Source organism: Aspergillus steynii (assembly GCF_002849105.1).
Source record: "Aspergillus steynii IBT 23096 chromosome Unknown P170scaffold_3, whole genome shotgun sequence".
Lineage (NCBI taxonomy): Eukaryota > Fungi > Ascomycota > Eurotiomycetes > Eurotiales > Aspergillaceae > Aspergillus > Aspergillus steynii.
Window position 1 is genome coordinate 3,197,560 of NW_020194400.1, and position 25,592 is coordinate 3,223,151.

The 25,592-nt window shown below is 51.5% G+C and overlaps 8 protein-coding genes and 1 non-coding gene across 9 annotated transcripts; 2 read left to right on the forward strand and 7 right to left on the reverse strand.

Annotated features, from left to right (window-relative positions):
* Positions 1–76: 76 nt before the first annotated feature.
* Positions 77–1,993, reverse strand: P170DRAFT_474494 (DUF3176 domain-containing protein; the record flags this gene model as incomplete). The annotated part of the gene is made up of 1 exon (XM_024853152.1): positions 77–1,993. One exon carries the CDS (start codon positions 1,991–1,993, stop codon positions 77–79), a length of 1,917 nt encoding a protein of 638 aa, XP_024706247.1.
* A 765-nt stretch (positions 1,994–2,758) lies between these two features.
* P170DRAFT_t80 lies at positions 2,759–2,872 on the reverse strand. Its single transcript has one exon. It is a non-coding gene; the product is annotated as a tRNA-Ser (tRNA).
* Positions 2,873–3,517: 645 nt separating this feature from the next.
* Positions 3,518–5,266, reverse strand: P170DRAFT_474495 (putative tannase; the record flags this gene model as incomplete). The annotated part of the gene is made up of 1 exon (XM_024853153.1): positions 3,518–5,266. One exon carries the CDS (start codon positions 5,264–5,266, stop codon positions 3,518–3,520), a length of 1,749 nt encoding a protein of 582 aa, XP_024706248.1.
* Positions 5,267–9,504: 4,238 nt separating this feature from the next.
* P170DRAFT_381998 (flavin monoamine oxidase family protein) lies at positions 9,505–11,453 on the forward strand. The gene is made up of 2 exons (XM_024845592.1): positions 9,505–9,533; positions 9,623–11,453. Exon 2 carries the CDS (start codon positions 9,927–9,929, stop codon positions 11,385–11,387), a length of 1,461 nt encoding a protein of 486 aa, XP_024706249.1. The 5' UTR covers positions 9,505–9,533; positions 9,623–9,926; the 3' UTR covers positions 11,388–11,453.
* A 1,732-nt stretch (positions 11,454–13,185) lies between these two features.
* Positions 13,186–16,198, reverse strand: P170DRAFT_446129 (protein kinase domain-containing protein; the record flags this gene model as incomplete). Its single annotated transcript, XM_024850769.1, has 4 exons — positions 13,186–13,282; positions 14,391–15,262; positions 15,347–15,888; positions 16,081–16,198. 4 exons carry the CDS (start codon positions 16,196–16,198, stop codon positions 13,186–13,188), a joined length of 1,629 nt encoding a protein of 542 aa, XP_024706250.1.
* A 958-nt stretch (positions 16,199–17,156) lies between these two features.
* P170DRAFT_354283 (uncharacterized protein) lies at positions 17,157–19,053 on the reverse strand (the record flags this gene model as incomplete). The annotated part of the gene is made up of 7 exons (XM_024844022.1): positions 17,157–17,480; positions 17,532–17,612; positions 17,669–17,778; positions 17,807–18,110; positions 18,184–18,500; positions 18,552–18,777; positions 18,844–19,053. 7 exons carry the CDS (start codon positions 19,051–19,053, stop codon positions 17,157–17,159), a joined length of 1,572 nt encoding a protein of 523 aa, XP_024706251.1.
* Positions 19,054–19,792: 739 nt separating this feature from the next.
* Positions 19,793–20,236, reverse strand: P170DRAFT_436028 (uncharacterized protein). The gene is made up of 3 exons (XM_024849070.1): positions 20,094–20,236; positions 19,955–20,023; positions 19,793–19,898 (listed from the first exon to the last, which is right to left on the reverse strand). The coding sequence occupies exons 1-3, from the start codon at positions 20,157–20,159 to the stop codon at positions 19,866–19,868; spliced, it is 168 nt and encodes a 55-aa protein (XP_024706252.1). The 5' UTR covers positions 20,160–20,236; the 3' UTR covers positions 19,793–19,865.
* A 2,204-nt stretch (positions 20,237–22,440) lies between these two features.
* P170DRAFT_463984 (uncharacterized protein) lies at positions 22,441–23,752 on the forward strand. The gene is made up of 3 exons (XM_024852209.1): positions 22,441–22,931; positions 23,237–23,430; positions 23,480–23,752. Exons 1-3 carry the CDS (start codon positions 22,528–22,530, stop codon positions 23,563–23,565), a joined length of 684 nt encoding a protein of 227 aa, XP_024706253.1. The 5' UTR covers positions 22,441–22,527; the 3' UTR covers positions 23,566–23,752.
* Positions 23,753–24,053: 301 nt separating this feature from the next.
* On the reverse strand, positions 24,054–24,814 carry P170DRAFT_156935 (hydrophobin family protein). The gene is made up of 3 exons (XM_024842545.1): positions 24,300–24,814; positions 24,183–24,244; positions 24,054–24,129 (listed from the first exon to the last, which is right to left on the reverse strand). The coding sequence occupies exons 1-3, from the start codon at positions 24,580–24,582 to the stop codon at positions 24,091–24,093; spliced, it is 384 nt and encodes a 127-aa protein (XP_024706254.1). The 5' UTR covers positions 24,583–24,814; the 3' UTR covers positions 24,054–24,090.
* Between the last annotated feature and the right edge of the window lie 778 nt (positions 24,815–25,592).

Below are 25,592 nucleotides of genomic sequence, written 5' to 3' on the forward strand. Positions count from 1 at the left end.
AACCTTACCAGACCCTACCCAATACTGCAGGCAAAACAACATATCGCTCACCTGCTAGCAGAAATCTATACTAACCTCATGACCTCTGAGCCACCAGCATCCTCTTCCCAGTATCCGACACTTCAAGCTTCACTGTAATTTCCCGTGCCGTCCGTTCCATTGAGCTAGCACTGGCAGACCCTTCAATGTCCATCTCTTTCATAAGTTCATTGTACATCATAGGAAACACAGAGGACTTCCACAGACTCAAGTTTTGCCTGCTGTTGACTATGATCGTCGACGCAAGAAAGACAATCCCCAACGCGACCAGCACGGCTGGGAGTGTCAGAAAGAGCCAATCCACTATAACATACGTCTGCGGTTCATACACAGTGCCATAGGCCATCTGATTACTGATATTTCGAGCGTACTTTGTCGACGACGCTGCGATGTTCTCCATAACATGTGCAAAGCCGGAGCTGATAATGTGCTGCAAGGCTGGCGGTGACCTTGGCCATAACCTTCGCTGGTCCGGGTCGGGATATTGCCAAAATTGTTCAGAGCCATTGTATACAAAAGGTGAGGATATTGTTCCCACCAAATCAATAAATTCTGTGCAATCATGAACTGGACAGCCGGCAAATTTGGTGTTGTTGCGCCACAAGTTGGACGCAGTCGGCCATGTGTCCGTGGTTAACATAACATCGACAGACTGCCCCTGATCAGGCTTCCAGCATGCTGAGGATTTCTCGTATTCCTTTTGGTCAATATTCTCGCGGTTCTGTGGTGTGGTTTTCATGCCTGGGTAATGCTCAGGGTGAAATATCTCACCAAAATCAGGTAGTGAAGACCGGGTGGAGGGAACTCCTCCAGAGACAGACACATTGTATGTCCTCACGCACGGTGACAATACACATTCCGTGGCGTGCGTAATACCGGTTCTCTCCTGGAGCTGTTCAACAGAATATGTGGTGGCAACTGGGGCAGTGAGGTCCCTAAACTCAACGAGAACAAATGCTGAAAGCGGGCTGTAGACTCCCAAGATGGTCTGGTTCAGATGAGGCCCTTTTATTTCATTATTGACCCTCGTCACCTGTACCATTGGAATGGACAGTACATGGGCAGAGATCATCTCATTCCAATACCCATATAAATCAACGTTAATCCAAGATCCGTCCGGAAAAGTAATATTGCAGGGCAAATTTTGGTCCTCATGTCGGCTGGTATTGAATGAAGTAATATCACAGCCAACAGGCGTGGCCTGAGCGGTGACATCTTCACATTTGCTGCACCAGCCCGCCGACTGAAAGGGGGGCCAAGTGCAGTTTCCCGACGGGCAAACCGGATCCAACTCGAAATCGGCTGAGTAGATCCCGGCGTTCATCGCATCGAATATTCTTGAGTCAATTCCATCCGTTGGAATCCATGGAAGTATTGCCTGCTTGGCCGTTGCATTGCTGGTATCGCTGGGAACATTTCTGACGGGGAATTTGAAGATCTGTTGTGTAAATGGGTCGAATGCGAGGGAGACGACTGTGATCAAGGCACCTAGCGTAATCAGGAGGTGTCCTTTTTGTGGCCATTTCAGCAGGGCCATCATTGAGCCCCAAGGTCCACGACTGGCATCATCGAAAAATTGCAAGTCATATAGTGGAGACTTTCTCCCCGAGAACCACAGCCATTTCAACTGGCCCATGGAAGTGCCGATCATGCAAAGAAGGGCAGATTTGGAGCCAGTGGCCAGAATGGACACGACGGTGTTCAACGTTAATCCTTGGGGCAAATCGGGCATTTTCCTCTGGTCGTAGAATCCCAAGACACCAACGATGGCGAGGAAAAAAAGAATGCTGAAAGCCATTGAGATGATCTCCCACGTCCAAGTGTCGAGGATGACGGTGTTCCACTTCGGGGATGCATTTCTAAAAGGCGCAACCAGTTTCTTGATTCTGACCGCGGGTGACTTAGAAAGCAACTGCTCGTCTTCCGTCTTGTGAGGGCTGTCTAGCATGGTCATCGTGTCGGGAACGCCAAGCAAAGTGACTGCGAAAAAGAGGATGCCATGGCAGGAAGGGTGGTTCTCTTGCCAGGTAATATTTGCGACCGAGATCGTGACCGGCGATCAATCAGCCGGATCTGCAAGGTTGCCAGCTGAAAGCCGGGGCGGCGCCATTGATCTGCATCGATTTGTCTATCTTGTATTGAATAGGGAAAGAGCCGTGCCCGGGGTGTCGTGGGTTACACGCCCCGACGCCCATATTCTTCTTAGTAAGAAAAGCGTACGAAGGGATGAAGTGGATAGGCTGATGGAGAGGCTGATGGTCCATTGTACTGGAGATCGGCCCCTTCCCGTCCCGTCAGGACCACACACAGTAAACAGGTTGAGCAATGCGGGGAGACGAGCACTCTAGACTCGTTAACGTGTTATACAGAGGAGAGTTAGATGGCAGATGGTCCAAGAGAGCCTCATCGGTCGTTGACTGACATCTTGGAGACATGTACGGAGTGGTAGATGTATACAGAGCCTTATCGGGATACGTGTTGGACGATCACTCTAGACGATAGATTAGTAGAATCAGAAATGGCGATGAATCAGTTTGAATCTTTGATGAAAAGCTCGGGTATCGAAGCGACAGGAAGGCTGACGCTGTACATGGTGGGTTGAGTGGATGCAAAAGAGAAAAGTGGACGGACATCCCGCACTAACAAGAGCGGGGCAAAGTGCCACCAACTCGGCCAGACCCGAGGGACCAAAAAAAAGAACAAGCAAAAAAGAATCAATCGACAACTGCAGGATTCGAACCTGCGACCCCGAAGGGATAAGATATCAATATTTGAGGAGGTTGGAAAACCTCTCAATTCGAGTCTTACGCCTTAACCACTCGGCCAAATTGCCTGATTGTTGAAGGGCTGGGATGGAGAGTGGACTATACTCAGCATTTGCCGATAGGCAGTGTAGCGATGGCAGCTGTCGAGTAGTTGTGGACAACACCTCCTCTTTTGACATCCATGATGTTTTTACTTGTATTTAGTGTTGGTAGATCTTTTCTAAGTGTATTAGCACTCACCCTGAGCTTTTATGATGAAATATCGGAGTCCGATTGTCGACGAACACATTTTTCGCACTTTGCCCGCTTTCCTCCTGTGGATATATATTTTTGGTTCAGCCTTGTTCCTTTAAAGATTTCGTCCTAATGGGTTGTCTCTTTTTTCTTTCCCAAAAAAACAATAACAGTGAAACAAAAGTATCCGGCTATATATACCATCGCACAACCTCCCTATTTTATTATCTGTTTTACCTTTCTTGATATCGCAACCAACCGCCCCCATCTCGAACCGATCATGGACAAGTCGAGCAGATAATACACGCTAACTCTATATGGAAAGATGGGTTCAGATGTCTTACGAATAGATTGACCCGGGGATTCAAGCAAGCCTGGAATGATTAAACCACACTTAAGCAATTTCCTATCTTCTGTTCACCCTACTGAACGATCATACAATACATATACACCCCCCTCCTGCAATCTCTGTCCGACACCTAGTAAACCGGCAGCTTGAACGCCTCAAACTCATACGTCCAGCTCTCAATCGACTTCTCATCATCCACACACCTAAACGCAGAGCTATTGCCACTCCACAGCGGCCTCTTCGGCCACTGACACAGCATCTGCGTCTCACCCGCATGATCGCCCTCCGAGACTGTCGCGTTCAACCGGCTCGGCTTCTTCCCGTTCTCCACCCAGTCGATCATCGTCTCCATGTTCACCTGCGGATACGGGCCCGGCTGCAGCGAGTTCGAGCCGCAGTGCGCCGCCCCCGGAATAAGGTAGAACTGGTACCAGTCGGCCAGGGCGTCGAGGCTCTCCTGCTCCGAGAGGTGCGGGTACATGACAGAGCGCACGGATTGCCAGTAGTGCACCGACGAGGCGGCGGGGATGCTGGGGTCCGATTCGCCGTGGTAGTGGAGGAGTTTGCCGCCCGAGGAGAGGAACGGGGTGAGGTCCGGGAGGGTGGTCTGGAGACTGTCCATGTAGCGCACCATGCCGGTCGTCATCCAGGACACGAGCGTGTCGTAGGTGACGCCGTTCAGGTCGGAGAGGTTGTCGAGGTCCAGGAGCTGGATGAACTTGGTGACGTATTCGCCGCCGGTGGACGGGATGTTGAGTTCCCAGGCGCTGGTGTTGCTGTTGTAGGTGGGTGCGGCGTCGCTGAGGTCGGATCCGATTTGCCACGAGAGGTAGGCGCGCTGGCCATCGGAGTTGTGGAGGCCGTCGTAGACGGCCTGGGCGACGGCGACGCCTTCGGCGGTGACGGTGCCGTTTTGCTCGGGCTGGTAGCTGGTCGAGCTGCCGGGGGCTTGGCGCTTGCTGAAGCCGAAGCCGAGCGAGGTGCTGGTTTGGGCGGCGCAGTGGTAGGGCTCGCCGATGATGGAGGTGAGGTTGAAGTGGAGTTTGCAGAGATCGGTGCGGGAGATGACGCCGTCGGTGCGGCCGTCGAGAGGGTCGCAGGCGGCGATGGTGGCGTTGACGATCTTGTCGAGCTCGCAGGGCGGAGGGAAGTAATCCATGGTGTGCTCGATGGTGGCCGGGTAGACGTGGTGGACCTGTTGCTGGGCGAAGCGGAAGGCCGGGGCGCCGGCGATGACGCCGTCGTATTCCTCGCCCCAGCGCTGGACCTGGCTCATGCCTTCGCGGCCGCCGTCGGAGCAGCCTTCGTAGTAGGTGTAGACTTTGGCGTCGGTGGAGAGGCCATAGAAGCCGCGGGTGAGGACCTTGCCGAGCGAGGTCATCTCGCCGAGGGCCTGGTATCCGAACATGTGGGTGGCGTCCCAGTTGATGGAGCCGTTGCCGTACAGCACGACGTCGTCGTAGCTGTTGTCGAAGGCGTCGTAGCCGGCCGAGGTGGCGCCGCCGACGGCACCGTAGGACAGACCGCCGGTAGCGTCGCTGGAGAGCGAGAAGCCGCCGCCGCCGGCGACGTAGAAGCGCTTCTTGAAGTCGGAGGGCTTGGGGAAGGCGTACTTGATGACGACCTCGTCGCCCTTGCCGGTGTGGGTGTAGGTGACGGTCACGTTGCAGTAGGTGAAGGTCTCGGTGCTGCCCATGCCGGCGGAGGCGTTGTAGACGGGGCTTGCGGTGACGGCGGAGGGAATGAGATCAATGCCCAGCAAGGTGCCGTTGGAAGGAAGGGCGTCCTGCACGTTGGACTTGGTGCAGACATCAGTCAGAGAGACGGCGTTGGCCGCTGCTGCCAGGGCAGCGACAGCCACGCTGGAATGAGGGCGCATGGCGAAGAGAAAGAAGGTTAAGAATGAGCGTAGAGAAACGAATGTCTTGCTTGACAAGATCTTAACCAACGGCCATGCAGGTCTATTTATACTCCGACCCTCTGCGATGGCCAGTCTCTAGACCAGGCTTCATTCCGGATTGAAGAGAATATTGCGTGGCACAGCCAAGAACATCAAGCCAGACTAGACTGATCTGCCGCGTCATTCCACGGTCTCATAAGTTGAACAGCCCTGCCAGGGTGACGCGGCATCGGAGTGGAACCGAGGAAAGATCTTGATAAGATTGATTGGGACATGCTGATTGCTGCCTGGGAGTAAGCTTAATTGGTCTCCACAGTCGGCAGGGCTTGAAGAATGTCACGCTATATTTCGCGGAAGAGACTGACCCGGAGTTTGGAATTAGTAGCCGATTCGAATGTCTGAGAGGCTCGGGTGTTCACTTCTATGATAGAAGTTCTATCAGGGTTGACTGCGGTCAATCATACCAATTATGAACCACGACACGAAACACCCAACTGCCTCAGCTGTTTCTTTTTCATTTGTTCTGGGTATAATTAACTTTCCTTGCCACGTTCGACCGGACAGACTCCGTTCAGGGAGCAGCGTGTCGTACGTAAGGGAAAGTTCGATGTCAATCCGTGCCTGAGGCTGTGGAACCAGTCTAACCCGAACGGGAACTCCAGGCCGACTTCCTCGGAGACTCGGGGATAACAGCGTCCTCATGGATTTCTTCAGGCTTTTTGTTGGATGCTGTACAATTGCTTATATCAAGCAGGTCCCCCTGGTATCTCATTGGATCTATTTCAGCCCTATTTAAAATCATGCATGATGTAGATGTATGAGGAAAACCGTTGCGCCCCGTTTCCAGCAGTCCGGTACCCTAGTTTGTTCACTCCATCACCAGCATCAAATCTCGCAGTCTGCTGCTCGGAGATGAGCCCTCAGCCGAGTTCCTATCGAGTATAGCGCAAGGCAGTCACGTTAATTGCCCGGTTGGTTTGTGGGGAGTTTGTGGGAGTGTGGGAGGCGGTGGATATCGTGGTTACTGATTATTTTCGTTGCTGGACATTAATAGCTGAGCGGATTATACATTCCGGAGAAACTTCGCTGGTGATCCCGGGTACAGGTACCCGGGATGCCGGATAGCAGACATGTTTGCAAGTTAATTAATTTTCTAGGGGCAGGCAGACGCAAAATTTGTTTCATTGTTGCGGTAGTGGAAAGATTTACTGCATTGCTTCACTATCTCGCAACTGTGACTAGGAGGCTCGCAATTTCGATCAGTAGACCAGTGAAGGAAATTACTTCAATATTCACCATTGTAGAAGGAAAAGTCCGGCTATAGGGGAATTATCCCCTCTCCAGTAGAACATTCACCTCCATGGCCCACCCATTCAATATCTCAATCCTGATTCTTCCCCTCTTCAACTGCATCCTCTCCTTCTCTTCTCTCACAGAATCCTACTCTCCTACAGCTCAACAGCTTATATATATGAAGCCGACTTTGAACCGGAGGCGAGCAGCCCCATGTCCTGGGTATGGGTCGCCTCGCTCCGAACGATCAAACACAACGGACTATATGGATCTAGCATTCAGAACATCATAGCCAGCTGATGCCACCGTCGGAGTCTTCGAAATCGCAGATGTTGAATGGGTGGTTCCTCAGTGACTTCTACCTATTTCACCATATTTGCCGCCCCGGATGTAGGTTTGATCTGATCCAGTATGCTATAAGACGGCCAAACTAACAGAGGCTCTTTCAGACACGCACACAAATTACAAGGCCTTTTTGATATGTTTAGAGCCAACATATCTTGTGAACAAATACACGGATGACTTTGACAGCCCAAGCCAATTCATCCACTTCCAGCTGGAAACAAAAATGATGTCAGTCGGTGAGATTGATGCTTCAACGCTCGACGAAGCCAGTTTCTTTCGCGACCCAGAAGTTTTCATATCCAAAAGATAATCGGCAAGGGCAACTTCAAGGCTTTGCCTTGTACAAACTTGATTTACAGAAGGGGATACAACATAGTCATTTCGGATTTCAAATGGCTTATCAACAGAAATTACCACAAGACGATACTAGCGTCTCATACAGGCTCCACAAAATCTTAGCTTTTCTTGAGCACCCATATGCCCATCCAATTTATATGGATCTCGCAAGTAGCATTTACGACAAGGCGGTATCTATCGACACCTTCTTCGAAGGCCAGAATGTTCATTTTGTTGCTCTGAACGATGATTGGGAAGCCCATTGGAGAAAACGCATCGACACGCTCCTGTTCAGTTTAGAGAGCGTTGGGACATGTTGAAAGAGATCCCCCAAGCGGAATCCAGACAGTTGGAACTGGTCTCTCGGTAACCACTCGCTCAGCTGGGTCCCTGAAAAGGATTTGAACCGTCTTGAAAATTTTATTAACTCATTCCCTGGGCGTAACAGCCTTGCATCAAACGTCGGACTATATGGTCAACCATCAAATGACCTCCGCAACGAAATGGAGCAAATTCACTTACCCGGAACTTCAAAAAATCCTCAACAAAGTTTGCTGGAGACTCAATATAATGGCCGATGCCGACGAATACATTGCAGCCATGGGATCGATTTCCCTAAATGTCACCAATATTGAATCATGGGATTCTGACAGATAAGCCGAAAAGTCGAAACTCCGAGATCGTGCCTGACGCTTGATCGTGGGCTCTTGGAAGCTGAAACGCGTGCCTCTGCAGTTGCTTCGATTGCTCTCGCAGAAAATTGCAAGTTTGAAAATGAAAGAACGTTCAAAATCTCTTGTTATGACTCCCCGAAGAAAAGAAAAGCTAAAGCCATGAAGCCGTCTGCTGTTTCATGCATACAACATTGTGGTCGATCAACAACAGCTTGAACAACTCTTTCAGCACGTTTCTATGCTTTGAAAAGCATCAATAACAATATGCGAGGGGGTATATCGAATCTTAAGTACAAAAGATATCTACGGTCTATATTCCGACCTTTTAATATCTAACTGTCTGATTTCTTTATATGGAGTAATGAAAATAACTGCGCGGAGTTTGGCAAGTGAAGGTAGTATGCCCTGACACAGGTGCTTTCCTTATTACACACCTTGCGTTCCTTCCTGGCGGATCCAGTGATCTTAGGAAATGGTACCTTCAAAGTGGGCATGGTCCGGACAGAAATTGTTTCGACAGGACCCTGATACTTATTTTCTATACGAATATTTAGCCCTTCCTTGCGGCTCGTGCCAAATTGCATCATGATAAGACGGAACGAAAGCCTCTATTGTCGATAGAAGACTGCGATTTTAATGTCTTCATGATTCTAAGCAAAGGTCCTACGCGGACAGCGTTCTTTTCTTTCTTGTCTTCTTCCAACAAACTACAAACAGTCACAATGTAAGTAGGTATTAATATGATTGTTCAAAAAAATTGTTCTAGCTAACAAATTTGAATAGGGCTTTTTTCAAAGTTTTCAAAGCTTTTTCCCGCGCCTCCCCCTCCAGCGCCCAGCAAGCCCCTCTCACCGGCCAGTCCGTATGTGAAAAGAAATGGCATCACTAGCAAGACACATAATACTGACTGCTTGGTTAGGGCCAAGGAGCTGCTAAAACGCCTTCGTCTCCAAAGGAGACATCTTCCTTCCGCTCCCCCACCAATCCTGAGGAGCGCCATCTCGTATTTCGAGCACCGTTGGATCAGTCAAACCGGGTGGAAATGAATAATACCCTTCATTATTATGATTTAATTTCAACAATGACTGTCTGAGGGATCTGCCAAGCTTTATCCTGGTCTTGGTCCATGCAAGACGGAAAAGGTACGCCTGCCCTGGCAGATGCACTGAGGCGTTTGTGCGACCGGTTTGATTTGGGTTTCACGATCTTATAAGCTCTTCTTTATCTTGGTCGAGGATCGTGGGTTTGTATAGCGGTGGGCTTTTGGCGCTTTTTGGATTTGGCTATACAGGCAAATTTGATCTGTTCGGGGGGGTTTTTTTCTCTCAAAGCAACGATGTAATATCAGAAGAAATAAAAACCAGCAGCGATATTGACCTGAAATGAATCGTATGATCAGAGTCAACATTTATTAGAGAACGGAGATTACGAACCAGGGACCCCGGACTCGCACTCTAGCGTCGGGACAGACTGCTGAGGCGGGGTGCGCATCGCAGCCCCGTTTTTTATTTTTATCTTTGGGGGCGGCTGACTGCGATTCCTGTTTTCTTGTTTTCTGAATGCCGAGGAGTCAGCATTTTTTGATTCTAAACGGCATTGTAAGTGAGATCTTCAGTTTCGGAGCTCGCTGTTCGTTGTTCGGTGTGTACATTCTCGGGTCTCGGAAGTCACTAACGGAGATGCCTAGCTCCGGTCGCCAATATAAATGCAGACAGAGACAAGGATAGGAAATGAATCCATCTCCAGAGATTAAAGATCGACACGGAGGATACTCATCAGGGCTGGTATGACCGCATGCCCCGAGTGCCGAGCGCCACTACTGCATGCATCCCAGCATGTAATACTCTGCCTTGGAGCAGTGTGACTGGTTGCTGTTCGACTTCGCCTCGACGAGGCAATTCCTTCAGCTTATAAAAAAGCCGTCGGTCCTAGCTTTCTCTCATCGCATTCCCTCTAACACGGAGTAAATCCAGCTCCACGAGGTCATAATCATGCACACCCACAACCTCCTCCCCGGGCTCTCCCTCTCTCTAGCCCTAACCCTCCCCTCCCTCACCCTCGCCCTCCAAACCACCGTCGACGTCGCCATCGTCGGCGGCGGCCTCTCCGGCCTCAGCGCCGCCAAGGACCTCTCCGCCGCCGGCAAATCCTTCGTCGTGCTCGAAGCCCGCGACCGCGTCGGCGGCCGCGTCTACAACGCCCCCGTCCAAGGCGGCGGGTTCACCGAAGCGGGCGGCGAATTCATCGGGCCCACACAAGACCGCGTGCTCGCGCTCGCAGACTACCTGGGCCTCACACCCTTCCCGACCTATAATCTGGGTAATAACACGCTGTACCGCAACGGGTCGGCCTCGCACTATGACCCGAATACTCCCACCGGCCTCCCGACGGGGATAAGCAACGATGCGCTGCTTCAGGCTGTTGCGGTGATCGGCGAGCTGGACCGCATGGCCGGAAGTATTGACGTTGCGGCGCCGTGGAAGCACACGAACGCGACGCTTTGGGATGAGGTGAATCTGCAGACATTCGCGGACGGGATCCTGACGCTTTCGGACGCGAAGTTCCTGCTGGAACTCGGCGTCGGCGCCATCTGGTCCACGAACATGGCCGAGCCCAGTCTGCTCTATATCGCGGCGTATATCGCCGCCGCGGGGAACGAGACCTCCGTGGGGACGCTGGAGCGGCTGATTGGGGTGACGGGCGCGGCGCAGGATAGTCGGATCCGCGGGGGAACGCAGCTCTTGGCCACGCGGTTGGCCTCGAAGCTAGGCGAGGAGAATATCCTGCTCAACTCGGCGGTGCGCGGGATCCAGAAGACAGACGGGGGAGAGTACGTGGTGAAGTCGGACGCGCACAGCATCACGGCGAAGCACGTGGTCGTGGCGATGTCGCCGCCCCTAGCCGCGAGAATCACGTACGACCCGCTGCTGCCGCCGGGGAGGGACCATCTGACGCAGCGCATGCCGATGGGGGCGCTGGGGAAAGCGGTGGCCATCTACGAGTCGCCGTGGTGGCGCGCGAAGGGGCTCAATGCGCAGGTGCTGAGCGATTCGGGGGCGGTGCGCTCCACGTTTGATAGCTCGCCGCCGGACGAGAGCTTTGGCGCGATCATGGGGTTCATGGAGGCGGATCAGATGAGGAGGTTGGATCGCTTGACGGAGAAGGAGATTCAGGATGAGGTCGTCAAGGACTATGTGAGGTATTTTGGGCCGGAGGCGGCGAATGTCAGTTCGTGGGTTATCCAGCGGTGGGATCATGAGGAGTTCTCGAGGGGAGGGCCCGTGGCGTATGCGCCGCCGGGGGTGTTGACGCGATATGCAGAGGATTATCTGAGGAAGCCGGTGGGTGGGATTCATTTTGCAGGCACAGAGACGGCGGAGTACTGGACGGGGTATATGGATGGGGCTGTGAGGTCGGGGGAGAGGGTTGCGAAGGAGATTCTGAAGGCTTAGATTATGATTATAACATAGCTAGGGGCATGCCCTTAATAATGACATCCAATATCAGGTTCTGCCAACAATCGAGCTCTACCACATCGAGAAGACTATTTGAATGATGCCCCGGATTATCCCCAGCCGTGCTCTCCATTCCGATAGTCCCTGCTCCGTCTTCAACGTCTCTCGCCATTCTTGCAGGGCTACTTCCTCTCCATCACGCCTGAGAGGATGCTGGCTGGCACATATCTTGTTCATCCTTTCGCGGGCTTCATTATGAAGCCGCATGTGATTCAAAATCGACTCCCATAGATCTCCCCCGTGGCTTTCCAGCTCCTGTCGCAATTGACGACCCAGTTTGGCTTCCCTCGCAGACTGTTCATTCTCTCCCTCCAGGGTTTGCGCATTGAACGCTCGGTCGAGGGTCCGAGTCACCTGTAGGCAGAGGAATCTGCGGGTCTCCAGGGCCAGAAAAGCTCTTCCATCGTAATCCATGGCTGAGCCTTCTACCTAAGGTTTGTTAGCTCTTCGAAACATCGTCCTTTCCAGATGAGCAGTGAATACCAAATGATACGCAGTAAGAAGAAACGACCTCGGCATAATCCATCCCGCCCGTCGAACGGAGATCTTGATGAGTTCATTCGTGTAATCCACCCCGGACCGTCCTTCCTTCTTCTCATTCTTGACCTTCTCGAGGAAGTCCTTCGCTTTTTCCACCGCCTGCGACAAGAGCGGTGTCGGCTCATCCAGCTCTATATTCGACGATTCCATCAGTCTTGCGCGTTTGCTATCACAGTCCTAAATACTCACCTTCAAACGCATACCCCCTGAGACGCAACTCCTCCTCCGCATCGCAATACTGAAACCTCGTCCCCCGCTCCCGAAATATTATACTATAATTCATCGACTTGAGCGCCGCATCCGCAGCCTGCTCAAGCACCCGCGCCACTTCCTTCCAATCCTCATCCGTCGACGCAAACTTGCATAGATCCCGATGTTGTCGGTCCAGAATACACCTCACCTCCTGATTCCCTAATAGCCCCGCACAGAGTGCTGACGGATACCCAGTCTACATCACTCAGTCAGCCAGCATGCCTCCATTACCCCAAGACAAAAAGGAAAAAAAAAAAAAAAAAAAAAAAAAAAAAAAACTACCTACCTTCCTCCCCCCCTCCGCCGTCCCCTTCTGCACAAAAAGATAATACCGATAAACCGCCAACAACGGCAGGAAACTGTCCTGCAACCGCGTATAGTACGAATTCAGCACCCTCAAGCCCTCGCGAACCTCCCGCACCGGCCGGCCCATCTTCTCGACCATCTCGCCAACCACTTTCCCCCAGGACATGTACCAGGGTGGCCGGTGCGGGGAACCAAAGAGCACCAGCCCGTAGGTCATGGTCGAGATGGGGAGGTACTTTTGCTCGCGCAGGGTCGTGCAGAGGGCTTCTTGCACGAGGAGGCTGCCGAGGCTGTAGGACAGGATGAGGAGGGGGCGGGTTGTATGGTTCTGGGATGTGATTTGTTATTGCATGCTGGGGCTGGGGATGGGGTGGTGGGACTTACGGCCCTGGCGGTCGAAAGGCATTGCAGGAGGTCTAGGGCCTGGGTCTGCATTTTTCGCTCTCTGAAGGGATGGAAGATTGCGTTGGCGTTGTATTCGTATTCCATGATCCGGGCGTAGGGGATGATGTTTGGCAGGAGCTCGCGGATCCAGTTTGTTCCTGATGCGGTGGTCCAGTTGCTGGAGCCAATCTCGTTGGGGGGCGTGCAGGGGAAGAGGCTGTGGACTGCGACGATGCTGGATCAAGTCGTCGGGTTAGATTAGGTCGGGTTGAAGGGGGTAGGAAGTTGGCTTACTCGATGGTTGCGTGCTCCGGGGAGGCTGCATATTTGATGATCGAGATTGGGAGAGACTGGTTGGGGTTGTTAGTATAGTGCGGGTGTTTTGGGATTGGGGTTCAATGTATGAGGCATCGGGTTGACTTGCCATGATGTATTTTCTTGGGTGATTTTGACGTGCTTTTGGTGTTGTTGGCGGTGTTGAGGTCTTCAACTGCCCGTGAACTTATAACGATGACTCGGAAAAGCGATCCGATATCTTGCGCAGGCATGATGACATTGTCCATATAAGATCGGGTGCCTTGTCAATATGGGTGATTTGATAGTGGTTCTTCACATTTAAGCAGTCCTGTTGTTGTGCGTGCATGTTGAATTTACTCATGAGTAGCAGGCTTGATGTTGCTTGGCAATGTAGCGTAACGATTTACCCCGGTCGAGAATATCGTTTGTGTCTGCTGCCGTAGAGACCGCCTGTGGGTCGTCAAGTTGGAGTGGTTCTGGAGCCGGCTTTACTCCGTAACACGCCAAGCGACGTGTTGTGACATGTCAAGCATCGCCTGCAGTATAACTAGAGAAAGTCCAATGATTCCCAACCTAACTTTTTAAATATCTGTAAGCGACTTACGAGACCGAATCAAGCAGAAGACACGGATGATCGAAGGAGACACAAAGAACAAGCACGACAGCCGCGTGGCTGATTCGTTTGCATACCGATTGCCATTGCACCACGTCATTCATACTCGGTGGCTGGGTTAATTGGTTGCGATTGAAAGAAAGATCTGGCCTAAGTTTCTACCCGACAACGCCCTTTATCAGTCCGTCCCATCCCACCCAAAGAAAGATCCCACAGAAATTAAAAATCCATATACACCTATCTGCTCATCAGCATGGTCCTCACTCACGTCAATATACTCTACATTCATCATCTCAAGTTAAATAATCATCACGACCACATCAACCACGATCAAGTCCGGCAAGAGAATGAAAATAGTAGGTGAGGCAAAAAGAGAAAGAAAAAGTGTTACAATGGGGTATATAGCACAATGGCGGTCAATTACAATTGAACGCGGGTTGTTCGAGTCGTGGTCGTGATACTGATAATGGAAATCCTGTCAGGTCGAGTATTACTCGTCCAACAATGGCCGATCAGGCACAGGCACAGGCACAGGGTCCAGCAGATACTCCGGGCTTGCCTGGGCGGTATTAACGATCTCGGTGAGTCTGTGCCAGACTCTTTGCGATGGAATGCGCAGCTGAGGCTCTAGGACGATCATATCGGTCATGATCAAGTCCAACAGATCGTGAATGACGGCGGAGCATTTGTCCTGACTTTTGAGGTGATCGACCCATTCGAATACCGAGGCTCGGATTTCCTGATAGTCCGTCGTGTAGAAGCAGTCGGAGCTGAACACCTCGTCGTCATCGTCATTGCCGCGCCAGTTGGAGAAGTCTTCGATGGCTTCATACCCGAGCACGATCCACGTGACGAACTCGAGGTACATGCATCCCAGGCTCCAGATATCCCAGGCTCGGGAAATTCTTCTCCCTCGAAATGCATCGGGCGGAGAATATGTGGAGGGGACGGTTATCGATGCAGGATTCACGTTGGACCGGGATCCGAGGCGATGAAAGCTGGCGAGACCCATGTCAGCGATTTGCAAGATACCGTCCTGGTCGTCATGGTCCTGCAGACGGGCAAACCAAAGGATGTTGTCGGCTTTGATGTCGCCATGCCGCCCGAACAATGTGCCACCGTTGAACTGATGGATCAAAGAGAGGCCACTGGCGATGCCAACCATCTGCTTCAAAGACCACAGCAGTGTTCGCACGTCGAACGGCGGCGCTGGCCTGTCTCGCCAGTACTTCCGGAGGCTCCCGTCCGCCCACGGGAACACCAGATGATATTTCCCTCCCTTTTTATAGGTGCACAGAAGGTCGATGACGTGCACATGGGTATGATTCGTGCCCAAGGCTTCGTGGAATTGTCTCTCGGCCGTGAAGGATGACTCCTGGGAGGAGTAAAGTCTTTTGACTGCGACCAACAGCCCTTTGCCCTAAGGAGCCAACCAGTAAGCCACGGACATACAACGTGCAGGCAGAGCTCCATGATGTTCGAAGGACTTTACTCCCTTACTTACCTCACATGATGAGTATTCCCAGAAATTGTGGTGGTCGGGATGGATACATGCTTGAAAGACTTCGCCGTATCCACCCTCAGTGCTCGTGCCTTCCTGAGTATCCGCGCTGCTTAGTGCGATGTAGGGGAGGGTCTGGAGTTCGGTAAGCTCGTGGTGTTTTTTGGTCTCTAACAGCGGCGCAAGCATGCGGTACTGCTCCTTTTCGAGTGATCTGAGAGATTCGCGGTCCCAAGTTTCGAGCGTCTTGATGCAGCGCCGTTGACGGGTTTCCAGCGTCCAGGTCTGTTCTCCGACACTGGCTCGTCTAATGAACGGTAGATCCTCATCCCCAATCCCCTCCTCCATAAACTCACTGATACACCATGCCTTGTCGCGATCGACTAGGATGGCGAAGAGTTTTCGGGAGTGTTGGAGGATGTGCCGGGTTGTTTCGTCGATGTGATCGTGGGCAACCACTCCCCCGCCTTGAAGAATTGAACGCACGGTGTCCTCGTCGATGAGTTTCTTGAGGACTGACGTTGGGATGAATGATCCGAACCCATCTAGGGGACACTCGAGGACTGCATCTCGCAGATCATCTCGCAGATGCGCCAATGCGGGGTTCAGTTGCTTATAACCAGGCTCGGTTTGGACGGATCTGGAGCTGGCCGTTGATACATCTCGGCACAGAGTCGGAGGACGTAACCCTTTGCCACCGTCGATCCCAACTGGGGCAGGGAGCAACGGTCGTTGACTTTCGGGGATGTGGTCAGATTCGGCGACGGGAAGCTTGATTCGCTGCTGTTGCTTCCGAGGACGAAGGCATACAAACAGGCACTGCAGGGGAAAGAGGACCAGTGATAACAGCTTCATCGTGTCACGCCTGAATAGGGTAAGTATTCGAAGCTGTGGCACGGGCTATTAATATAGTGGCAATTTGACGCATGGAAGACACTATGACGGACGGAGGGCGAACGGGTGGGTGGGAGGCGAATTCACACCAGCAGTGGGCACGCAGACAACGGATAGCAAATTGAATTTATGATTGATGGGAGAATAAAATTGAAAGGTAACGAGTGGCAAAGGGGAAAGAAAGAAATAAGAGATGGGTGTTGGTCCAAAGTCGGGATCGGGACGAGGAGGCGGATGACGGAGAAAGGCAAAGAGTGGAGGGTTTCAACGCTTGCCCGCGACTGACTGACGGGGAGGCGGACATCATCAATCCACGCCGTCAACTCTGCACAGGCGATTACTAACCACTGGCGAGCCTCCGTCGCCTTCACAGCCACCATCTATTGGCCGATGGCCAGTCAAAAGCTGACGGAGAGAGGCAGTGAGAGGCGAGAGCAGGGGTCCGGGGACACGACAGACTGCCGGTGGTCTTCCTCCTCCATGCGTTGGGCCCCGATTCCGGCTGTCTGCCATTCCGGACAGAAGGGAAGGAAAGAAAAAGTATATGCAGTCTGTCTCTGACCTGATCATAATGCCACCGTCTCCCCATCTGCTCGAGACCGTCACTCGAGTGGACGATTGCGGGGACCGAGTCCAGTCAAGGCTGTGGCCGGGGCGCACTCTACCCTGGCCTGCTTAGTGAGCTAGGTTTCTTCGTATTCTTTGGAGGCTGCTGGAAAGTTCCTGCTCTTTCTCTCCCGATCAGGTGAGAGAGGAGAGAATTCGCCTGATCCGATCACTTTTCATTAGGGCTTACTCTGGCAGCCCGCGGTGAGTGTTGTAACTTGTCCGTAGCCACACCAGAGATTACGTAGACCCAAATTTGACTCTTAGAGAGGAAATACAGGAGAAAAGAAAAAACATCTCTTAATACACATGTTTAATCTGGTTTCTTGGGAGATGGCCCGCGATCTGTAAACGAAGTCATCAAACTGAACATGGCGGATTCCTTCCCCGTGGACGTCCGCTGGATGCCTCCTTCCAAATCCCCCTCTTCTTTCCTCTTTCTTCGCAGACAGAAATCAATCAGTTGATTCCATTTCCTCCGTGAATCAGTCCATGGCTCGTATCGCACGCAGAACCACCACACCCCAATCGTGATGAAGGTCAACGGAATGGCACAGACGGCCATGATCCAAACCTCCCTCGAGATGTTCATATCTCCCTGATCGTTGACTTTGACAAATTCGGTTGAGAAAAAGTTCTGAGCAAGAACAATCAGTCGTCATTCTCAAGTGACAAACAACCCACGTACCGCTACAATGGTGGTGGGCAAATACACCAGGCCGACAATGGTCAGCATCTTCACGGCCGCAGCGTCTTTTACGCTTTGCTTCTGTATCAGACACCAGGATCAGCGACGTCTCTTTCGAAGGATGAAGTCTCACGCACTGTAAGCTCGGTGATGTTATGGCTCTCGTCGTGGGATATCTGCGCTAATCGCTTCAATGCTCGGGTCTCCTCATAGCCAAGTAAATCGGACAACTGTCGCCTGATTAGCACTCCTGCCGATCGGAATCAAAAGAAAACCTACCAGTTGCTCAGTCGATCGCACTCGAGCTTTGAGTACCTCTGCGCGCTGCAGGTATATCTGGATTTCTGCCGCACATGCCTCGAATTCTTCAACCATATAACGGCACGAGCATGTATCCTGGCAACCGACTTCGCAGTATCGCTGACAACTCTTTCCGATGCGAGAGACGGTATCGTTCATCGTCTGGAGAATTACGATCAAGTCCGTGATGTAGTCTTCGAGTTGCTTTAGACGCTGACGATCGTCGGCGCTGAAGTAGATCTTTTTGCTGTCGATATCCGAGACGAGGACGCGATTCGACTAGGAAGTCAAGTCAGCTCTCTATTCAAGATTCCAATCGCGTAGCTGCTACAGAAAAAGCACAGTGTCATACCTTTTGCTTGGACTCTTCCTCCAACCAGGCCATATATTCCATCCAGCCCTTCAGACTATCCATGACAAGTCGCTCGTGCACTACGAAGGCTGGCTTCATGGTGTCTTTCTCGGGCGAGGTCTCTTGAAAGCACGCTGCAATATCACCCTCGGCGACTCGCGACGGTGCAACCAATATAAACACCGACTTATCCTCGGACGCGCTGTCTGGGTATCGCAGTTTGTGGTATACTCCCGTTTGGCGGATTGACCATGGACACTCTCCCTGTTCCACGGAGCGATTGTTTCGCTCCACGCGCCGAATCACGTATGTCAATTCTATTGATCCCGTCAGCTTCCATCCCATCCAATATTTTCAAGAGATCGAACCCTCATATCGCCCATGCTCTGCGCGAGAGCCTTTCGCCCGAAACGTCGGAAATGCATATTCGTTTTCTTCCGTCTTTCGCCCGAAGGTCAGGACGGTCTTCCAGAAATGAGGAAAGACATTGTACGTGGCCAGCAGGCGTTCGAACAGCTCGCGGGATATGTTCAACGTCGTCCACGATCGTAAATGTCGAATCGTATAGATATGGGCGCAGGCATCGGTATCTTCCTAGGTTCACAACAATCGATCGATTAGCTCCTGTCGGACTTGGGGCAGGCGGCTGTTGGGGCTCACTGTCAGACTGTGCAACTGCGACAGCTCATTGATGCTGGAGCTCTCATTGACGTGCAGAGACCATCGTTTGGCGCTATCTTTCCTCCGATCAAACGTGGTAACCTCTAACTGCGGGCGACCCTCTCGGGCATTAAACAAGTCGTGCGACCGAGACGCAATCTTCTCCGCTAGATGGTGATCCATATGGGATGGGGCAGAAAATGGACCCATGGTGAAATCCTCCGAAGTTCTTGTTGCTGACACCATCCATCATTATCCGATGCGTGGGGCGCATTCCTTTATACTGCCATTGCGACATGGCGATTTCCTCTCGTACGGAGTACAATCTCTACTGTTTCTCCAGTCTACAGGGCAGAATGCCATCGCCACAGTTGCCTGTTCTTTATCACGTGGAGTGTCCTTGAGGCTCGAATGTGCGTAAAAGAAACGACTGCGATGGCACAGCGAGGCATTCTTACAGCTGATTCAGCTACTCCGCCCCGACGACTGGCCCTAGAGGTCTGAATCATCGAGGGGCAATCCATCTGCGGCTGACGCGTGAGGCTAGAGGGCGTGGCGTCTCGCCGGTCTTGCGGGCAGTAGCAGCCCGGGCTTAGGACTCACCGTGCAGCCAATCGGACCTGAAAAATTCATCGATAATCAGGTTGCATTTTCTGTCGGCTGACGCAACTCGCTGACTCTGAATGGACCAGTCATCTACGCTACTGCGGCGCGGGTAACACGGGATGCATATACGAGTGCTGAGCAATACCCAAAACGATCAAGTCTATGCTAGGCTCGGATATAGTACATGTCACCCAGTCCATCCCTGCCCCATCACACGAAATGTAAGTTTCCCTCACACTGATCTGCTCGGTACTGTACACCGTCGGTCATTTCCCCAACCGGTCTTCCAGGCTCGCCGGACGTTAAGGGCCCAAGGGGCCAAAGAGTTCATATGAAAAACCATCATTGCCAGAATGATTTCGAAAGGACGAAAAGCAGAAAGAAAAGGTCGTAAAGTCGTCAGGGTGGATCGATTATTATAGGAAAACCCGGCAGCTGTTGATTTGTTCCTGCTCACCTGCCGTCAGCCCTAAGTCGCCCGGGCACAAGTCAAGGGGCAACGCACTTCGGTTAGTCCGGCGGACTTGGCTGTTGTATGGTCCGACACATAGATCTTATACGTGTCCAGCCGTAACTATAGAGAGCTCATCAGTCAGGAAGGCCTTCTCTGAGGGCGTTGAACCGGTTCAGAAGGACGGATTTACCTCGACGCGGAAATTGGACTGTCCGTACTCGTCCCGCAGCAGACTCACGAGCCGTTTGGGATCCATGCATTTTCCCTCAATGACATGATGAGGTCTTCTCCCATAGAAACGGGCCCTGCTCATAGCAAAACGACCGCAACGGTCTGAGTGGTGGACAGCAAAGATGGTATCGAAGATGAATGTCAATCAGAAAAGATGGTATTGAAGATAAAATACAGGCAGGAGGGGAGCAAAGAGCCCTCGTGGCATCACTTTCATTCTACCTAACCAAGCTCCCCACCGGCGCGGGCGCGCCTGGGGAAAGGGGGTTATATACAACTGATATCATTCTCCATCGCCCCCTCATAATTGGAAAAATTGCCTCAAAGGAAGGTTCGGAGTCCTGTGGAATGCTCATGCCTTGTTCCTTAGCCCGGGATAGTCGGGCTGCAGTGGCCAATGACAACGACAGCAGTGAATACACACCGGCGTCTACCTGCGGCCGAATTTGCCATAAGGACCCATCAGTTGTCGCTGGAAACCGAATCGATTTGCGCCTAGGCCGTGGTCAGATTTGGTTCGTGTCATCAGGTCAAAGCATCCTCTGATTGTTTCCGAAAATAATCCCAAGCCGCCAGCTTTCTTTTTTGATTGTGACGCTCAAGACCGCACGGCGCCTTGGGACGCCTATCAACGACAAGGCCGGGCACAACAGGGCCGGGGTAAAGGCTGAGAGATAATCACCGAAATTAACATACCTGGGTTAAGGCTTTGGGGAGAGTCGCATAACAAACCCCCATGCGGATCTGCTCATGAAAGAAAAAAGTAACTCGTATTAGCAAGGAGTCGGGCTTGTGAAACTAGACATGTAAGTTGCCTGTCGGTCATCGACACAGCCACCAACGCTGCCCTCTTGGCTTGCATCTTCCAATAGGATGTCGCCAACCAAATTTGGTCTGAAAGGAGGTCGATTGCCTGCACGCAAGAGTGGGGGAGGACAAGAATGGTAGAAATCCAATGAGAGGCAGGAAAAGAAGCCACCGCATGAAGCCTGGTCTCAGAGAGCCAACCTGCCTAGTCCAGCCTAGTCAAATTGCCTGCTCGCTTTCTGGCCACGGCCAAGACGATGACTGGTGATCGTTTGCTGCGTTGCAAGATAGCGTGTAGGGCAGGGACCCGGTAGTCAGGCTAGTCTGCGTCTGACCCGGGCAGGGCCCCCTGTTAGGTAAGGGTAGGGCAGGGGGACTAGTGCAGTCTCCCGTCCTATCCGTACCCGAGTCTGCCTTGTCTGTCTGACTGTCTGACCGTCATCGTGACTGAGTCTGACTTGCTGACCAACCGCTTATCATCCCACTTTCCCTCCGGAGAAAAAGAAGAAGGGGGAAAAAAAGCACGCAATAACCCTGCCCTGTACTCACATTTACAGTGTACCCTCCATTCGGGTACAGACTTTTCAACAGTGCCATCAGGCGCTCTTCGATGATGTAGCGCATGACGATGGTTTGGTCGGCCATCGTGTCGGGCGCTTTGCTTTGCCTCGCCCTGTGTAGGTGTGCTTCACCTCGGGTAGATGGTAGGTAGGCTGGCTGGCTCAGTCGCTTCAAAAGGGATAAGGATAATGCAAGGCTCTGCTCTTGATTCGAATAAGCCTTGAAGAAAAGGGTATGAGAATGAAAAGAATATGGGTGGTTAGATCTGATCTCGAACAAGCACAGGTCGCAGATAAGTAGAGATAGAGGATCGATCGCGATGCATTCTATTGCAATCTCATACAATAGCTCATGATGGGATAGCAGCCACATGAGTGAGTAGACAGGCTACGATAGGGAAATATATATGCATGACCACGCACGAAGCGTTGTAGAGCCGCATCTCCTGGAGCAAGCATGTAGAGTAGATGCATCGCGATCCTTTCGCGTGCAAGCATGGAGTGGGAGTCAATCGGAGGAGAAACGTAGTCTGTGTTTACTGCATACTATACATGCTACAATACTGCTGCCCAAGGACAGAAGACAAAGGGGGGAAGGAAACATGCTGACAAGTAAAGTATCAGGAAAGGAAAATAAGAGAAGGGAGGAAAATTTTTGTCTGGTAGGGTGGAGTGGATTGGAATGGGGCTGACGGATGGACGGGACGGGACGGGAAGGACGACCAAATGAATCGATGGATGGAATCGGATTGGTTGCCGCAGTGGTACATGTAGCTTTGGTGACGTGGTGGATTGGTTGTGGACGGATGGTTTGGATTCCCTTGGTTTCGCTGGGTTTCTTTTATGGAATGGGCTGAGAGGGTATAAGACATCTCTTGTGTCCTGAACTTCTCGAGTCTCTGTCGTAGATTATCTTTCTTGGGAGATACCGGGTATCAGTCGACATCTCTGTTTCACCGTCTAAGTTCTAACGAGAAATTTCGAATCCATTTCTGAAGAGTTAAGTATTCTCAGTACAATTCCATCATGGACATCGTTTCCGGAGTATTCGGCATCCTACCTCCCATTTTTACTCTTCTCAAGAAAGCCGTGACGAGCTTCAGCAAAATGGAGGAGTTACTACAGGATGGCAGTGATCTGGAGAGGCTTGTTACTGGGTTGAAAGAGCAATTCGATGGGCTCCAGGGGGGTTCATTTCGCGAGGATATTCCAGGACCGGAAAAAGAGTTGTACGTCTTGCTCGAGGAGAAATGTAACCAGCTATACCACGAGATGAGACAAATCAAAGAGGAATTCCAGCATGGCAATAAGTTTCTGCGCTATCTCTCTCCTGCATTCCAGCGTGCGTCTAGGCGAATCAGTAAATTGCAGACGGAGCTTGAATCCGATCTCACGGTGATCGGTCATTTGGATGGAACAGCGCGGTTCATGTGGGTTCTTTCTTGGGGGTTTATCCCGTTGATGGTAGTGAGGAGGGGTGGCTAAATGATGGACTTGTAGGCAACGGTCACGCGGCGTGGAAGTGGAAAGTTCTAGTTTCGATATGTCGGAATTGAGAGAATCAATCCGACCTGTCGTTTCAGAAGTACTCCGCGAAGAGTTGAAGAAGAGATCTCCTATGTCGCAGTCTCGGCGATCCAGGGAAAATAAGCCTGCGGGGGCGTATCGGATCCAGAAGCCGCGACGATCCAAACCTAACTACTATCTTTCCAGAGTATTTGATAAATGTATAGAGCGCCGACAAGTGGAAGGCAAGTGTCGCAATTGCGGCTGGTATGGACATGGGGAATGGGAATGCCAGGACTCCTGCGGGAAATGCTGGTGACTTGAAACATGAACACCTTTGGGTCATGCTGACTTCAGATCTTCTAGGCATCAAGAAAGGTCATACCGTGACTGACTGCGATAACGAAGTACACTGCTTCAATTGTAAGTTGATGGTGGGATTCGTGGAGGGAGCTAACCATGAGTCCGGTAGGTAAAAACCAGGCCATTTGGGTGGTGGCTGTCCACGAAACAGACGCCATGGCTCTTATTTCGAACAACGGTACTAGTATAATCTGACCGTGTTGCCTTTGGAGGCCTCAGTCGGTGATTCTCGAATAGACTGAGAAGGCAAAATATTTCGAGCCAAAGATTTTCAGTCTAATCATGCTTGCGTTATTTACAGAATGTTTTATGCTGTCATTTGTTGATTTTGAGTTTATGAATGCTGGAGGAATGTTGGGGAGACTGTAGCACGTGGAGGTTGAAAGTTCACTTTGTTGCTGTCTAGGCCTTCATGGAGATGCTAGAATTTTGAAATCGATAGAACGCAACTGTCATTATCAAAGTAATTGACTGTGGTTATTCCCTGACTCATAGAAAGTACAGACGAATTAAACTACAGAGCATCCCCAGATTCAGAGCGATATCAACTACTGGTATATTCATATCAATGATAAAAACATTAAGTCCTATTAGCAGCCAGACAGTATCTTCCTGTCTGGAAAAGCATTATATCCATATCCATTAACCCTGACTTTGACAGTCACTACTCATTCTTATATACCCAAACTGTGCACTGTTATATTCCGATGCTTCCGCTGATTAATTGGCATCCGCACAGCCAAGGGCAACAGTACCGCCCTAAAGACTCCATTAGTATCCCAACTGTATTATCATCTCGAGGGAAGCCTTACCAAGAGGTTGGCTTCAGTGCAGCACTGAGGAGTAGTGGTGCAGCTTGAGTCATAGCCGTGGCCTGTGAACATCAGTTAGCCCGATTTCTTTCGTCCAGCAGATCACGAAGTACGTACAAAGAAGACCGACCGAGCCGACAATGTTGGCAAGATCAACGCCGAGAGTCTTCAACAGGGGATCCACGACAGGATCAAGAGGAGTGGTCAAGGTGCCACAGCACAATTGAGGCCCGACGCAGTCACTGGACGCTTTCTGGCTGTGCTGGACGCCTTGGACCTTGCCGGAGCTGGCAATCTCCTGGACTTGGCCTTTCAGAGCTTCTTCGTTCTGGTTGGAGGGGTACGCGGAGACCATGGCGCCGGTGGCGACGAGGAAGGAGATGGCGGTGGTGAACTTCATTGTGATGGAGTTTAAGTTTGAGATTTGGCAAAGATTGGGATTCGAGAGAATCGAGAGAGATGATGATTGAGTCTGATCGAAGAGTCTGATCGAACTGAGGATTGAGCTGTGATTGATGAGAAGAATCGGGACGGATTTTATGCCCTCTATATACTCTCGAGGACAGTCGACATGTGACCAACTCGGGCCTCTATTTTCTGGTTATCTCTTTGCTGTAGAATCGGATTCTCCAATGACATCCCACGCCTCGTTATCTGAACCACGACATAATATGGAAGAGACAGCCATCAGCTCCGGCCTTCGGCAAGAGAACGAAAAGAAAGCCGTCACGATCGGGGGCACTGGACAAGTCAGATCCAGACCGAGGTAATGATCAGCACACTATGCTTTTGTCCTGATAAGGAGCGATGAGCTCCCACGGAACCGAGATGCGAGGGGCGAGGTAATAGGCAAGTGCACCAATATTAAGCATCAAGCAGTGAGATCCACCTCCTCATTGAAGGGTAATTCGCAGACATGGACCTTGGCAATGGGGCCGATCTGGACGCAGGAACCGAGCCGATCGAGGCGATTCCAGCGGTGGGTCCTTTGCTGACTGGCTGCTTGAAAGCCCCGAGGAATCGGATTGAAGGGCGGCATTTTTCGGAGTGGTCTAGTCCAGGTACGGAGAGATGGAGGAGAGAAGTGAGTGGAAGTGGTAGAGGAGGAAACATGGAAGCCGATTGCCATGAACCGATGGCCCCGCTTGGGACTGGCCCTCCGCCTGTCAGACGCCCGTCTCTTATCGGGTGGGGCGATGATCGACACAACGAAGGAAACCATATTTTGAGATGAAGATAAGAATTCGTGGGGTGGACGAATGGGAATGCTTTGGCTATTAGCTAAATGGAATAAAGAGACTGCATTTGGTATGAATGTGGGATACAGGCACAGTCATAAGTGTATGGATTCTAGGCATACACGCCTCTCCATGGTAGTCCCTACAAGATCCCAAAGACAACAGTTCTCTC